Source organism: Cinclus cinclus, chromosome 2 (genome assembly GCF_963662255.1).
Source record: "Cinclus cinclus chromosome 2, bCinCin1.1, whole genome shotgun sequence".
Classification (NCBI taxonomy): Eukaryota; Metazoa; Chordata; class Aves; order Passeriformes; family Cinclidae; genus Cinclus; species Cinclus cinclus.
The window spans coordinates 58,789,682-58,804,287 of record NC_085047.1 but is presented as its reverse complement, the minus strand read 5'-3'; the positions used below and the strand labels follow the sequence as shown (position 1 = coordinate 58,804,287).

The window sequence follows — 14,606 nt, the reverse complement described above, 5'->3', positions numbered from 1 at the left end:
TCCATCAGACATATGGGACAACTGAAATAGAAAAATGGGAAGTAAATATCTGTACTAATGAATAACAAACAAGAAATTATGCAATTAGAAGGCAAAATAATCCCTTAGTTAAAAATCCTTCTAACTGACACTGTAAACACTTGCTACCAAGGATAAAACTGCTTAATTTCCTAGCAGAAGCTGCAGTTTCAAATATAAACAAGGTTGTTGTAAGTCCCAGGAGGCATTTTGCAATTCAGGATGCAGATTTGACAGTAGTGGGACAAACTTATCCCCTGCATAAATAAAGACAATAAAATTATTGTCCAAAGGAACTGGACCAAGTTTTTTTAAAATTAACAGTCTGCCTCTTAGCAAAAAAAACCCAAAAAACAAAAAGCAACAACAACAAAAAAAATCCCTTAAACCATGCTGCCTCATTTTTGTTTTCTTTTAAATGATTTGCAGGTCATACTGAAGCGGCTAAAGAGGTTGTCATGTTGTGCTCTTCAGTGCTGCCCTTCAGCTGAAACACTGCAATTACACCTTCACCATATCAGAGCACCTGTTTCGTTACTAAAGAATGAAACAAATTTTGAAACTGGTAAAAAAGGCAGTTTATCACCTTCTCACCTTAAGAAGTTTCATTTTATAATTATTTTTAAAATTGCGTTATTAGAGAATGAAAGACAAATTTAACAATTTTAGTACACAGAACCTTCACATCAGAGTTCTCAGTTTCTAATGCCATAGAAAGTATCATCATTGTATTATCATTATCACAGAAACTTTTTGCTGAACAATGAATATAAAGAAAATGAAAACACTTTTGATAATGTGCCTTTTCTAACACAGGGTCTGGCACCAAACCACCCTTCATGGCCACAGTGTGTGCACGTTTCTGTCAACAAAGATATTTGCAATGCAGGTATTTTAGCTGAGGCCATGATTTTTACATCAGAGAATGTATCTCTGGTTTTCAAAAAAACCCTGCACTATTATCAACAAAGCAACTTGCAGTACCTACTCAGAATTATTTCACACACTCCAGGTGTTGAGAAGCCTTGCTTGGAACAAATGTGAATAATGCATTTTAATAACTGCAGAAGGTGGGCCACCAGCAGAGACTAGACATTGCTACCAGAAGACCACTGCAATTAACCCTATCATGGCTATCTTGCTTGAATGTTAGCAACAAATGTAAATAGTTGTGAAAAAGCAGTGGTGATTTTAACTCTGCAATCTACAGATTTATCAGTTACAAAAGTAAGTGTTTTGTGGTTTAGTATATCATTTTTTAAAAAGTTTATCATCTGGGGCACACAAAAATTATAGTGACAGCAAAAGAAGAAATTTTCACTGTAAAAATCAACTTAATTCCCAATAGGAATCATGAATGGAATACTTTGGATACATCTCTGACTGCAGTTCTAGATAAGCTTGTGGAATTTATGCCTTTTTCTGACTTTTAAGTACAACCAGAGCCCTTTGACCCAGAGCCCTATCAGGCTAAATACAGTCATTACATTTCCAGTGAGGTAAGACAACTGTGGTCCAGTGGAGAGAAGCATATGAAAAGTTTATGGTGGAAAGAATCTCTGAGAAGAAATATCCAAAAGAAAAATCAATTCACTGTTTCTTTTAAAATTCTGGTTCTTCAGTTTAATGTGTAAAGGCAGAAAGCAATACTGTAAGCAGAGACACATTTAAAAAGCATGCCTACTCTCATATGTGTACACACTGACTGTACCAAGTTAAAGAGAAATATTTTCTGAGTTTTCCACAACTGTCATACCTAATTCCCTAGACAAGAAATATCATAGCATTTGGCCCAATTTAGCTCATTTGGAGCTCAGTTTCTTCATGCTCATAATAATAATAATAATAATAATAATAATAATAATAATAATAATAGTAATAAATTGGAAATTGGTTTAGGATAGTACATTCTTGACTTGCAGAGGAAACTGTCTATTTTTAAACAAGTTTAAGCAGGAAAACAAGATTTATTTCTAGAAAAGTTGAAATGCCAAGCATTTGCTATTTGAAGTTTTTTTGATGACTGATATTATTACACTCCCAGCTTGTCCTTAATTCAATTTCACAATGAGTTAGGAATAAAAATATTATACTAGAAAAAAATATCTAATCAAGCATGTAATTTTATATATCTTTAAGAAAGACTTAATCATTTGTCCTACTAAATTCTTCAAGAATAAAATAAATTCCTAGTGTGAGCCCAAGAATTCATGTAAGTTGATCTCCCAGTTAAAGAAAGGCAGCAGAAAGGATGAAATTGCATTCTTCAGTCAGGGAAATATATTAGCAAATGCACCAGAATGCCATTACATTTCTAAGTTCATTTAATCACAGGTTGGTTGGGGTTGGAAGAGACCTCTGCAGATCATCTAGTCCAACTGCCCTACTAAAGCAGGTTCACCTACATCAGGTTGCACAGGATTGCATTCAGAAGGGTTTTGAGAACCTCCAGGGAAGGAGACTTCATGGCCTCTCTGGGCAGCATGCTCCAATGCTCTTTAAATTTCACACTAAAGAAGTTTTTCTTCATATTCAGATGGAATTTCCTGTGTTTTAATTTCTGGCCATTGCCCTTGTCTTATTGCTGAGCACCACTGAAAAGAATTGGGCCCCATTGTCTTGACATCCACCCTTAAAGTACTGGTACACATTGACAAGACCCCCTTCTCCAAGCTAAACAGGCCCTACTCCCCCAGCCCTTCCTCATAAGAGAAATGCCCAATCCACTCATCACCTTCTTAGGCTGGACACAATACTACTCATAATTCATGTATTTCTGGTAGTCTACTCACTGTGGGTTCACATCAACACTTTTAACAAGCGCTGCCAGAGTTTCTTTCAGATTATTTACAACATTTAGGACCTTCAAAGAATTCTTCATTCTACTTCTGAACAGCTCACTCAATAAATCATGGCAACAGAGTGATGCCAAATAAAATAACTTCAATTTTGCTTAATGTGCTGTTGGGTGTTTTAGAATTTCATGGCAATAAAGCAATTCAGAAGTGCAAGGGTTGCAAGCCTTGTCTATCCAGAAAGCCACAGATCCTATGTAACTATAAATATTATGTTTGGTATTTTCAAAGACAGCTGATGGTTGCCAAGACCTCACCTTTGACTAATAAAGGTGAAAGCATTCAACACATTTCTTTACATAACCTCTAAATGCAACAATTTGGGAAATGTTATATTTAACATTTAAAATTGTGAGACAAAATCATTTTAACCAATGCTATTTTCCAAGGCTTTCCACATAAACAAATTCTATTTATTAACACAGTTTCTCTCGCATTTGCCAAAGAAAAATCCAAGGAGACAGTAAAAGATAGCAACTAGCGGGAGGTGATCCACAGTAGCCAAGCCAAAAGATAGCCAATCCATGAATTGCACATTGTCCATCAGGAAAAATATCACAAAAACACAGCTTAAAAATTTTCCAAGGCAGTAAGAATCACTACTTCAATCTGTCTCATGAAGCTTAAAAGCCACTGCAGGACCTGTATTTACTGAGTGTGCAAACAGTCACTGCAACATTTGAAATAACTGGGGGCTCTTGCTGTTCTTTGCCTGCTGGTGTGAGAGCAATATGCAGCTTCTTACTCCCAGACAAAGAAGAAGATGCTGTGCAGGTGATTTGAAAAACTGTAGATGGTCATAGACAGTCTCACTCACACTCAGACTACAGGGTCATTCAGGAAGCAATATCGGGACCCATATGTAAGGCACTGGCATGTCCTTTACTTGGAAGCTATTTCATAGCTGAAAATTCGTATCTATCCACAGAACTAAAAGAAACCTGTTTGTTTGTATATGGAATTGAAAGACATTCCAGTTAACATCCAAAGGAAACCATCAACTACTGCAAACATTTATATTTAATGTAATACATTTATGCTGTGAAATCCTGGGCCATATAAGCCCCAGGGAACAAACATGAACAAAGCGTTGTAAAGTAGTTTACTCCAGAAGCCGAGTACTTCTAAAAATGTCTGTTGGCATCTAACATTTGTCCTCAAACTCTCCTCAGTTTCATTAAGAAAGCCAGTTCCTAACATCCACCAACACAATTTAATTATAATTTACTGATACTAATCATCAGAGTTTTTATCTTGAAAATAATCTTGGTGAAAGGGCTCTCATCAGTCAGCTCTTAGATTTATAGAAGAAATCACATTTACAGACTTTGAAAAGACAGGGGCCTTAAGCTAACAAGAATTTTGTGCATGTACATGTGTTGCACAAACAAAAGAGGCAAAGGTGGATAATTACATTTAGTCAATCAACCAAAACCAAATCCAGACTCTAAAAGACAAACTGCAGGTCAAGCCTTACACATTAAATCACAGCTGAATGGAGATACTCACACAGTCATCATTTTGAAAGACCAAATTATGTCTTAAGGTAACTGCCAACTCCATTAAAAATTTAGGAAATAGCACAAGCATTCAAAGGGATGTTACTCCTATGTTTTGAAATACCCACATTCAGAGAATTTGAATTTTCAGTTATTACATTGAATTTCCATGATTCACTCATTCACTAACAAGAAGTTTAATAGAAAGGAAATCAAAATAGTACTTTCTATCTTCTCACAATCATTATCTATTTCTTCCAAATGGGAAACACAGGTACACACTGATGGATATATCAAGAAATCACAAAACCCTAGCTTCTTATGCAGACTGAACTGTTAAAAGTAACTGAAAAGAAAAAAACAGAATTATTTTTAAAAATAATTTTCTTTACAAAAAATAGATGGAAAGTCTAGTATCTTCAATGAGGTAGCTGCATATACTACAAGAAAGTACAATTGATGTAATATAGTTGCTTTTAAAGTACTTGAACATGATTCATCAGAAGCTACAAAAATTTACAGTAAAATATTTTAGGAATTAGCCAAGGAATTTCTAAATGGTTAGTGAACATTCCCAAGAAATGAAGAATTATTGCTATGGCTCTGTAAGACTGCAGAATGGAAAATACAGTGCTCCAAACTTAAAAAAAAACAGTATTTGGAAAGGAAAAGGTCTGTTGGCTTTCTCTTAGTCACACATAAAAACTGTGGAACAAGTTCGTAAACAGTAAACCTGGAAGTACTCAAAAATATGTTTGCAATTAAAAAAACAACTGTACTGCTGATTTGCCAAAGGGAAAGCTCAGCAAACCAAATAGTTTTCCAGCTTAATGGTACAGCTGAGCTGATGTCTGGAATCAAAGCAATATGTTCCAATATTTCAATCCAGTCAAATCTTTTAATGCTGTCTTCCATTACAGACTCAAAAGATGGGAGAAAATGTGACATACATGAAATTATTAGAGATGAGAATGTAACTGCTGGAAAAACACCCTATATTCTAGTAACTGTACTTGCATAGTCTTCAAAACTTTTCTGCCAAATGAGGCATGTGTCAGAGCTCTGATTGCACCACTGGTCTACATAAGCTCTTTCCCCACACCTAGGGTTTTACTTGCTGGTATTGAAGGTCAGCTCTGACTTGTTTTTCCTGCCTTGCCAGGGTTCCATCTATCCCCCATGCCCTGGGAGCTGCATTTACACTCAAGCCCTTTCCTTGGTTCCTTCCCAACCCACACTGAGGCAATGCTGTGCTTGGCCCTGTACCTTGCTGATCCCAGCCTGGACCTGCTGACTTGACTTTCCAGCTCGATCTCAGACTTGCCTCATTCACCATGGACCAGTCTGGCAGGCACTGAGCACTTGGGTAACCATGGCTGCTGTTCCCAGACCTGCTGCTCTTGCTTTGGCACTGAGGGACTGCAAAAGTTTTCATTAAGGACTCTGTCCCTGCCTCCAGTTTCCTGTGGTTCAGCCCAGCCCTGCTATTCCTTGACAGCAGGTACTGCAGGCAATCCGTACTACGTAACATTTTCAACATCAGCTTGGAAGCAGGCAGAGACAGCATTGTTTATGAAATTGAATAAATAGATCTTGTTCCATTTATGAAATAGATCAATTTCCATTTATGAAAAGATTTAACCTTTTGGAGAAAATGGCATTATACATCAAAAGTCTACAGAGGTTTCAAATACACCATCTTTATAAATTCTAGTTGACAACAAGGATGCTCAACAGATGAGACTATACCTCAATATACGCACATTAATAATAATTAGCACTCTATGCTCATTGCCATGTTGGTTAGATTGCTAAAGACATTGCTAAAGACTAACACAAAACAAAAAGAGAAACATCTACTAAAAAATTATTGTATCCTTGCTAAGGGACAGCTAAACTAAAGGGGAGATTACTTTTTTGGGGAAAAAAACAACCTCACCAATAAAATATTGATCAGCAAAGATACTAGCCAAAGAACTATACAAGTCTGTTACTCTTTTAGAGAAAAAAAATATTTAGCTATCAATAAGATTTAAGTAAAACTGAAGTCTACACCTCTTACCTACCCCTGGTGATTTTAAAGGAAAGGTTTCATACATAGTCAAGAAGGATAACCAAAGCCATTAATTGAAGATTTTAATGATAATGATGTTACATATAGCTATTACTGTGTCAGGAGAGGTTTAGATTGGATATCAGAAGAAGGTTTTTCACCCAGAGGGTGTTTGGGCACTGGAACACGCTTTCCAAGGAAGTGGTAAGGCCTGACAGAGTTCCAGAAGCATTTGGTCAACACTCTGAGGCACAGCATGTGATTCCTGAGGATGGTCCTTTGCAGGACCAGGAGTTGTACTTTGATAATCCTTGTGGGTCCATTGCAACTCAGATTATTCTATGATTAATGCCTTGGCTTTTTACTCTGACAGACATAAAACACATTTACGGCGTTTACATTTTCCACAAATGTGTGCCCATAAAAGCCCTGGACACTGTTAAATAAGGAATTGAAAAACAGGCCAAATATCTCAGTAGCAGAAATGAATGCAATTACAAAGCAGCAAAACAGATTTAATTTCATTATTGAATAATGAGTTTGTTCCATGCATTGCAAGAAATATTTAACTCACCTGGTTGCCAACTAAAAGAAGATGTTCTCCCAGCAGGAAGTCCTTGAGCATATCTTCCATTACCATCATATGCTACAGAAACAGAACCACAATTTTCACTTGATTTTATGCTCTCAAGTATATGCATTCACTAATGACAGTGGTACAACAGGAATGTAACTTCAAGGATTTGTGGCCAAATATTTTTGAACTTTATATTTACAGCTACTTATTTCATAGCAATAGCCTCTCAGCCAATATATTCAGTGACTAGAACAAAGAAGCATTTACATCCTCTGCTCAAACTCATTGTGGGCACCTGATTTCCCTAAATATTTTTAATTCTCTGTAATCATTCCTTGTATACTTCCTTTTAGCCTAGTTGAATGCTTGTCACCCAGAGTGTAAGAACTTTCTTTCAGTTTGTGCCAATTTTCCAGCAATATTAGTAGCAGAACATTACAGAAAGATTACAATAGCAGAACATTACATAAACCAAAGAGTGAATAAAAGACATACGTTAATTATACACGTATATTTTATTAAACAGTAAACACTGGGTCTAACTTAATAACAAATATATTTTTCCTGTTCTATTTAAAGTTTATTTTCAAGAAAAACAAATATAGGAAAATGCATGCTCAAATCTAAAAGTGTTTACATGTGTCTTACAATATGTGCATAACTGTACAATTTTTATTAATTATTAGTTCATATGTGCCTAATTGAAGCCAAAATGCTGGAGGTATATTTTTACATGTATCCAATATCATAAAAGCTAACACAGACTGTATATAATTTAACCTTATCTCACTTCTCACAAATGATTTGTTTAAAAGGATAGAAAGGATTTCAGGATAATGTGGCAATGCAGACTACTTTACTCGCAATAAAGTCGTGTATATTTCTCCACTGTATCTAGTAAAAATAGGTCATCCGTAAGTAGGTCAGCCAACCTACTTAGAGAAATGAATGATTGCCTTTAAATAAACATTTTAACATCTCATCTCTAGTACTTGATTAAAATAAAAATTAAAAATTAGGAGCTTGTTTCTAATTTCTGAGCACAGAAACCTTCAGTTTTTATGTGAAGGATAGTTTAAATTTCCAAATCTCTCAAGAACAGGCTGGGGGTGGGGAAAGAAATTCATGTAAAGACAGCATAATACCCTGAAATCCTAACCAGGCATTTCAAAAGACTATTGGATACTCAACACACAATTTAAGGAGAGCACTTCAAGGCAAAATATTCTATTTTTTGCATGCGTATACACTAGAAATTTATAACTGAGAATAAATGTGACCAGATACAGAAGAAATTCTAGGAAGTCAGTTTACCACACACACAGATTACATTTTAAAATTTTACTGCAAAGGCAGAAATACATCCTTTTGATGACTTTTTTTATCTGAAATTGAACAAATATGCATACATTTTGTCTCCCCTGCAAAGCAGATTACCCATAAGAAATACTATGTATTGATACTTCTTTTGCTGGTTCTTTTTTTGCACCAGGACTTAAATTAGCATTGTATGTTGATGCATGCAGACATTTAATATTAGCTATTGATGCAAAGGACTTGTAAGTAGACACATTTGTCACTTTTATTAAACCATGTTCCCCAGTGCCTTGTTTAAAAATGGCATTTGGCATGTTACCTAAAAAAAATTATTCTCATCCCTATGCCGCCTGTTGTGGACCAACAGCAATGTTCCATGGCAATATTAAATTTCATTCTAATGTGAATTGTTTCAAGACCGAACATACAATGACAAAAATCTATGTTTCATTACACTGTGCAGCACTGAAAAGGGCTGAGAACATATCTTTTTCTCTGTTTTCAGTTTATTTCTGTAGCTTTTAGGTAATGAAGCTCTGCACTAAACTCAAATCGAATTTGTTATCCAGCAGGTTTTGTTAAATGATCATTACAGCACAAACTAAAAAGTAGCAATACAAAAGATAAGAGTAGAACTCATTTACAAAGTCGAACACCTATCCTGACTGGTATTTGGTTGCTGTTTCCTTCAGCATTTAGCAAGCATAACTATTCAAGGAGAGATACAGAGCAGATCATTCTCTGCAACAGATTTAACAGAGGTTCCCTTAATAAAATCTGAACACTTGTCTACAGTTTTCTGAATATATAAGCAAGAAGGTAGAAAAATAAATGCAGGTGTTAAGTGCTAGGAGAACTCAGGATTTCATTTCCAACAGACACAAATTATGTGCTTTATGAAAATGGCAGCACAGAACAAAATCTAACATGAAATATTAGTAGGGAAGATTAAGAACTCCATCATCTGTTCCCCTTGCATCACTTGTCATTACCTTTAATTAAGTGATACCCATGTACCGTAGTCTTTCTGGGGCAAAATTGTGAGGTATGAAAAAAAACTAGGAAAGTATGGAAACCCATTCCAGGCCCCTAAAAGCAAAGTATTTCACAAGATCACGGTATTAGTTGCCTTTCAGTAGAAGAATATTCTAAAAGTTACCAAGAGAGTAAATCTCTTCCTAAGAGATGTCACCTTTGGCTGACAGTTTTGAGGCTTCCACGTTAGATAGAGATGAAAGCTGCTCTACAAAAGGGGTGCCGGAGAAACAGAAATCAAAAATCCCACAGTCACAAAGCTCTTCTTTCCCCTTGTATTCACTAACTCTTTACTACTACTATGAACTAATTGATGCTAAGGTCTAATTAATAAGTGAAACTGCTTAAAAGAAATAATAACTATAATATTTAATTTATTAAGTTCTTTTTCTCCTTGCTATTCAAACATGCATTATTAATTCTAATGAGTATTGTGCCTGGCTGAGAAAGAGCTGTTTCAGGGGTTGGGCATGAAGGGTTATATTCAATGGGGGGACATTAGTCAGTAGTGGGGGTCCACAGGGCTCCAACTTCAGCCTTGTGCTCTTCAGCATCTTCATAAATGACCTGGAAGAGACACTAAAGTGCAGGAAGGCATAATAAGCAAGTTTGCAGATGATACAAAACCGGGAGGAGTTGTTGACTCCCTTGAGGTCAGGGATGCCCTGTAGAGAGACCTGGACAAATCAGAGGGCTGGGCAATCACCAACCCTATGACATTCAACAAGGGCAAGTGCTGGATTCTGCACCCGGGATGGGGCAGCCCTGGATATACAGACAGACTGGGGAATGAGAGTCTGGAGAGCAGTGCCATGGAAAGGGACCTGGCAGTCCTGGTCAATGGCAAGTTGAACATGGGCATGAAGTGCCCTGGCAGCCAGGAGGGCCAGCCCTGTCCTGGGGTGCATCAGGCACAGCATCACAGCCGGGCAAGGGAGGGGATTGTCCTGCTCTGCTCTGAGCTGGGGCAACCTCACCTCCAGTGCTGGGGGCAGTTTGGGGTGCCACAATGTAAGAGAGACATTAAAGTGTTAGAGAGTGCCCAGAGGAGGGCAAAGAGGATGGTGAAAGGCCTTGAGGGGAAGCTGTGTGAGGAGCAGCTGAGGTCCCTTGGTCTGTTCAGCCTGGGAGGAGACTGAGAGGAGACCCCATTGCAGTTACAACTTCCCTGTGAGGGGAAGAGGAAGGGCAGGCACTGATCTCTTCCCTCTCATGACCAGTGACAGGACCCAAGGGAATGGCCTGAAGTTGTCAGGGGAGGTTTAGGTTGGATATCAGGAAAAGGTTCTGGAAGATGGCTGGGCACTGAAACAGACTTCCCAAAGAAGTGGTCACAGCACCAGCCTGACAGAGTTCAAGAAGTGTTTGGGCAATGCTCTCTGATATATGTTATTCTTGGGAATGGTCCTATGCCGGGCCAGGAGTTGGGCTCAATGATCTTTCTGAGCCCCTTTAATTCAGCGTATTCTATGATACTATGAGTTCATTTTCCCCTAGCAGCCCTCAGTGCTGTGCCTTGCACTGTAGCTGGAGAGGTGCTGATAACACACCTTTGGCTCCTGCTGAGCAGGGCTGGCACGGCATCAGCACTGTCTCCCCAGCATTTCCACCCCATCAGTAGTCTGGGGTGGGCAAGATCCTGAGAGGGGAAAGAGCTAGGCAAGCTGGCCCACAGGTATATTCCATACCATATGACATCAACTCAGATACAAAAGCTAAGAAGAGGAGTAGGAGTGGGGGCATTTGTTATTTACAGTGTTTTCCTTCCTAAGCAATCACCACATGTGCTGAAGCTCTGCTTCCTGGGAAGTAGCTGAACATCACTTGCTGCTGGGAAGTAGAGAATTAAATTGTACGTTTTTCTTTTTGATTGTGCACACACAAACTTTTGCTTTTACTTAATAAACTGCCTTATCTCAACCTATGAGTTGCTTTCCAGTTTACTTTTTCTCCCCCTGTCCAGCTGGGAAGGGGGAATGATAGAGGGGCTTGGTGAGCACCTGGAGTTTAGCCAAGGTCAACCCACCCCAGGGAGGTACAACTTTATGCAACAGGCCTGTAAAACACAGTCTCAGGAAGCAATCTACAATCCAGCCCTAAGGACCAGTCCAGCAGCAATAAACATAAATAAAATGTTCAACAGAATTGTTATAATCTCTTCAAATGGGGATGAACACGTCTGAATTGACCACCAAAAGCTATGAGAAAAATTTAAGACTGAAGAAACTAGTTCAGAAATATATCCTTAAAATTTAGTTAGTACATTATTTACTACACATGAGCATACCCATTAGTACACATTCAACAAACTTTTGTAACTCAGAAGTCAAGATATTTGTACTTACTTGTGCATTTTCATAAAACAAAACATCTGGCACTTTCATTTTCTCTGATGGGTTATAAATTGGCATGGTCACAGACCCTATCTTCAGAATCCCGTTTTTTATTTCACCTAGTCATTTTTCAGGAAACAAGCAAATGTATTTCTTACAACATGTTCTAAGCAGGCATGCAATCAATACCCAACATTTGCCAGTAATGATTTATCAATTTTAACAAGACTGTGGTTTGTAGTAACTTATTTCTAAAGAAAGAGAACACTTGGAAGAGTATCAATTTACAAAAGGTTGAATTATCATGAATTTGAATTCTCTTTAAAACTGTAAAGAAGTGTATTACAATAAGTGATCAAAAGGTGATCTTACAGGAAAAGGACCATAAGAAACATCAGAAATTGCCACCACTGCCTTGGTCTAATTTCACACTCTCATGTATTACTGGAACATCACCAGTACTTTTAAGGCTACATTTTCTCAACCCACAAGATTTCACACTTCCATTCTTCTGTTGTCCTGTCACTGCCCCACTGTGGAGTGAGGCGCAAAGGTGAGGTGACACGCAGCTGTGTGGGTGCTCAGCTGAGAGGGGGAGCATACCCACCCCAACAGTACAGAGCCATTGCTGATTCTCCCTTTCAGCACTGCATAGTTGAAATATCCCTCAACTACAGCTCTGAGAGAAAAAGTACATTAAAATATTTCTTAGATAAAAATAACATAAATTCAGTACTTAGGAAAATAAAAAATAAGTGTAAATAATAACATATGCAATAAAAATAATCTTTTTTTTGCTACTAATTTCTGAATGTGGCATAGTCTAAAACTGAAAATATTCTAGACAGATGTTTTTAGCTGTTTGCCTTTATGGCATGAAACAAAATTCAAGGGATGTATCCAGACCAAAAAAAAAAAATAAGCAGGTAGCATCACATAACTGGCAAGAGTTCAAATTATTTTGCATACATAGTTTTTCATATATATATAAAATGTGAATAAGAGATATGATAATACATAGATATATATGTATATATGTATGACTGCACAGATATTTGTATATAGTTATATACACATATTAATCTGCATATAATAGAAACTATATACCCATTAATATATTGGTATCTACATATGTACTTCTATATACACACAAATAAATAAATCCATAAGAATAGAATCCACATGAATTAAAACCAAAGATGCGTTTACCACTGCAAAGATCTAACAGTAAAAATTCAGAAATCTAATACATCTCAAAACTGGTAACAAAGGTACAGAAGAACAAGCGCAGAGATATCACTGGTGAGTCGGAGAAAAGGAAAAACGTAGTGAATGGAAAATGGCAAATTGCTCACAGTATGCTGCCTGAAAGATGATATGGAAAGATATATAGGTAGCATGAAGGGGGTCATACAGGAATGAGAAAGAAGTGAAAAAAATGGCAGAAGCAGAAATATATGCACAACCCTGAAGGCCACTACAAATGAGTATAAGCTGGATAAGACAAAGAAAAAAGACCTGTTCGATAAAGGTGACATGCAACTACTACAGCAATTTAAAGAGAATAAAGAGAATAACAAAGAATGTATGCCAGAATGAAAGCAAATGATAGCACAAAACTTCTACAAGAATCTAAAAAAAAAAAAAAGTGATTTTAACATGGGAGAGAAAGAAGAAATGGTAAAAAAACAGAACAGAGAAATGTTAAGATCAAACCAAGGCTGTAACTGTACAGAGGACTAGCGATCAGTGATGAAAAGAAATGAAAAAGCAGCACTAAAAGCCTGAGACCATTGATCTTATAGACTGAGAAACGCTTAAACATGATGGAAAATAAAATTCCATGAGCAGGGAACAGCAGACAATAAAACATACTGAGAGCAGCAACACATTCTGATAGAACAAAGTCAGAGACATAACTGAAGCAAATTACATTTAATTTTGAGGATAACTAATACACCTTTATATGTCCAGCAAACTGCATGACATTCATGCAGAGCAGGAAAAAAAAAGTAGCAGAAGCTTACATGTGTAATCTTTTCCCTCTAGTTTCTCTGTGTCCTCTGGAATTGTTTCAATACCAGAATCCTGCAGATTTTTATGTAAAGCTGATCTGGCGAGGTTTGGTAAAAATCTAAAAGAAGGAGAATAATAGAGAGGTTGTATTTTAAGGGTTTTTCTTTTTGAAGTTTTCAGTATTTTCTGTAATCTAAAATCTAAATCTAATGTATCTGTAATCTAAAATCTAAAATGAAGATTCACTTGCACCTCCAAACCCTGAATGTCTATTCCTTTCACAAAAAGCCTTCCACATTTCACCTCTCCCCAAGGAGAGGAATTGAGTTTCTTCCTTAGGCAATGAACTACACTTGTGGTGGTGCACTCTTTTTAAAAGTCTTCAGTGTAATCAACTATTGCAATAGGGTTGTAATGTAGGGTGGCATGTAATGTCATTCTATTGCAAATAAAAGCCAAAACAGAAACCATTGCTTTTTGGAAATACCTTTTCTCATTACTCAATTCACTTGGATCTCAGATTCCGGAGAGAAAGAGTAAGCTCTGAGGTGTCTAGAACTAGTCCCTTTCAGATTTCCAAACCTTTTGTTAATAACTTGCTTTCTTTTGAAAAGAGGATAAAACCCCAATAAATCCACAAACTACAAAAGCCCAAACAAACCAAAACACGCAAACAAAATCCCAAAGCAAACAAAGCCCTTACAACTTTTCTAGATACAGCTTTTACAAGTGAAACTAAGTTTCAATGAAACATAGGTCAAATTAGACATTAATATGGCTCTGCTTTGAGTGTTTTTAGACAGTGCAGCAATGCTGATAATGGTGACCTAGTTTATATAATGTAATGATGAATGACTTATCTTCATAAAGATGGGAAAAGCATAACAAGCCCCTTCTACTTAC

At 37.0% G+C, this 14,606-nt stretch overlaps 1 protein-coding gene across 1 annotated transcript in view; it reads right to left on the bottom strand.

Annotated features, from left to right (window-relative positions):
* VWA8 (von Willebrand factor A domain containing 8) overlaps nucleotides 1–14,606 on the bottom strand; it is a 100,203-nt gene that overhangs the window by 27,631 nt on the left and 57,966 nt on the right. The window contains exons 17-19 of the mRNA XM_062514780.1: nucleotides 13,715–13,821; nucleotides 11,700–11,806; nucleotides 7,000–7,071 (exon numbers count right to left, since the gene is read on the bottom strand). Coding sequence (XP_062370764.1) covers nucleotides 7,000–7,071; nucleotides 11,700–11,806; nucleotides 13,715–13,821 — 286 coding nt within the window. The remainder of the gene's footprint in view (nucleotides 1–6,999; nucleotides 7,072–11,699; nucleotides 11,807–13,714; nucleotides 13,822–14,606) is intronic.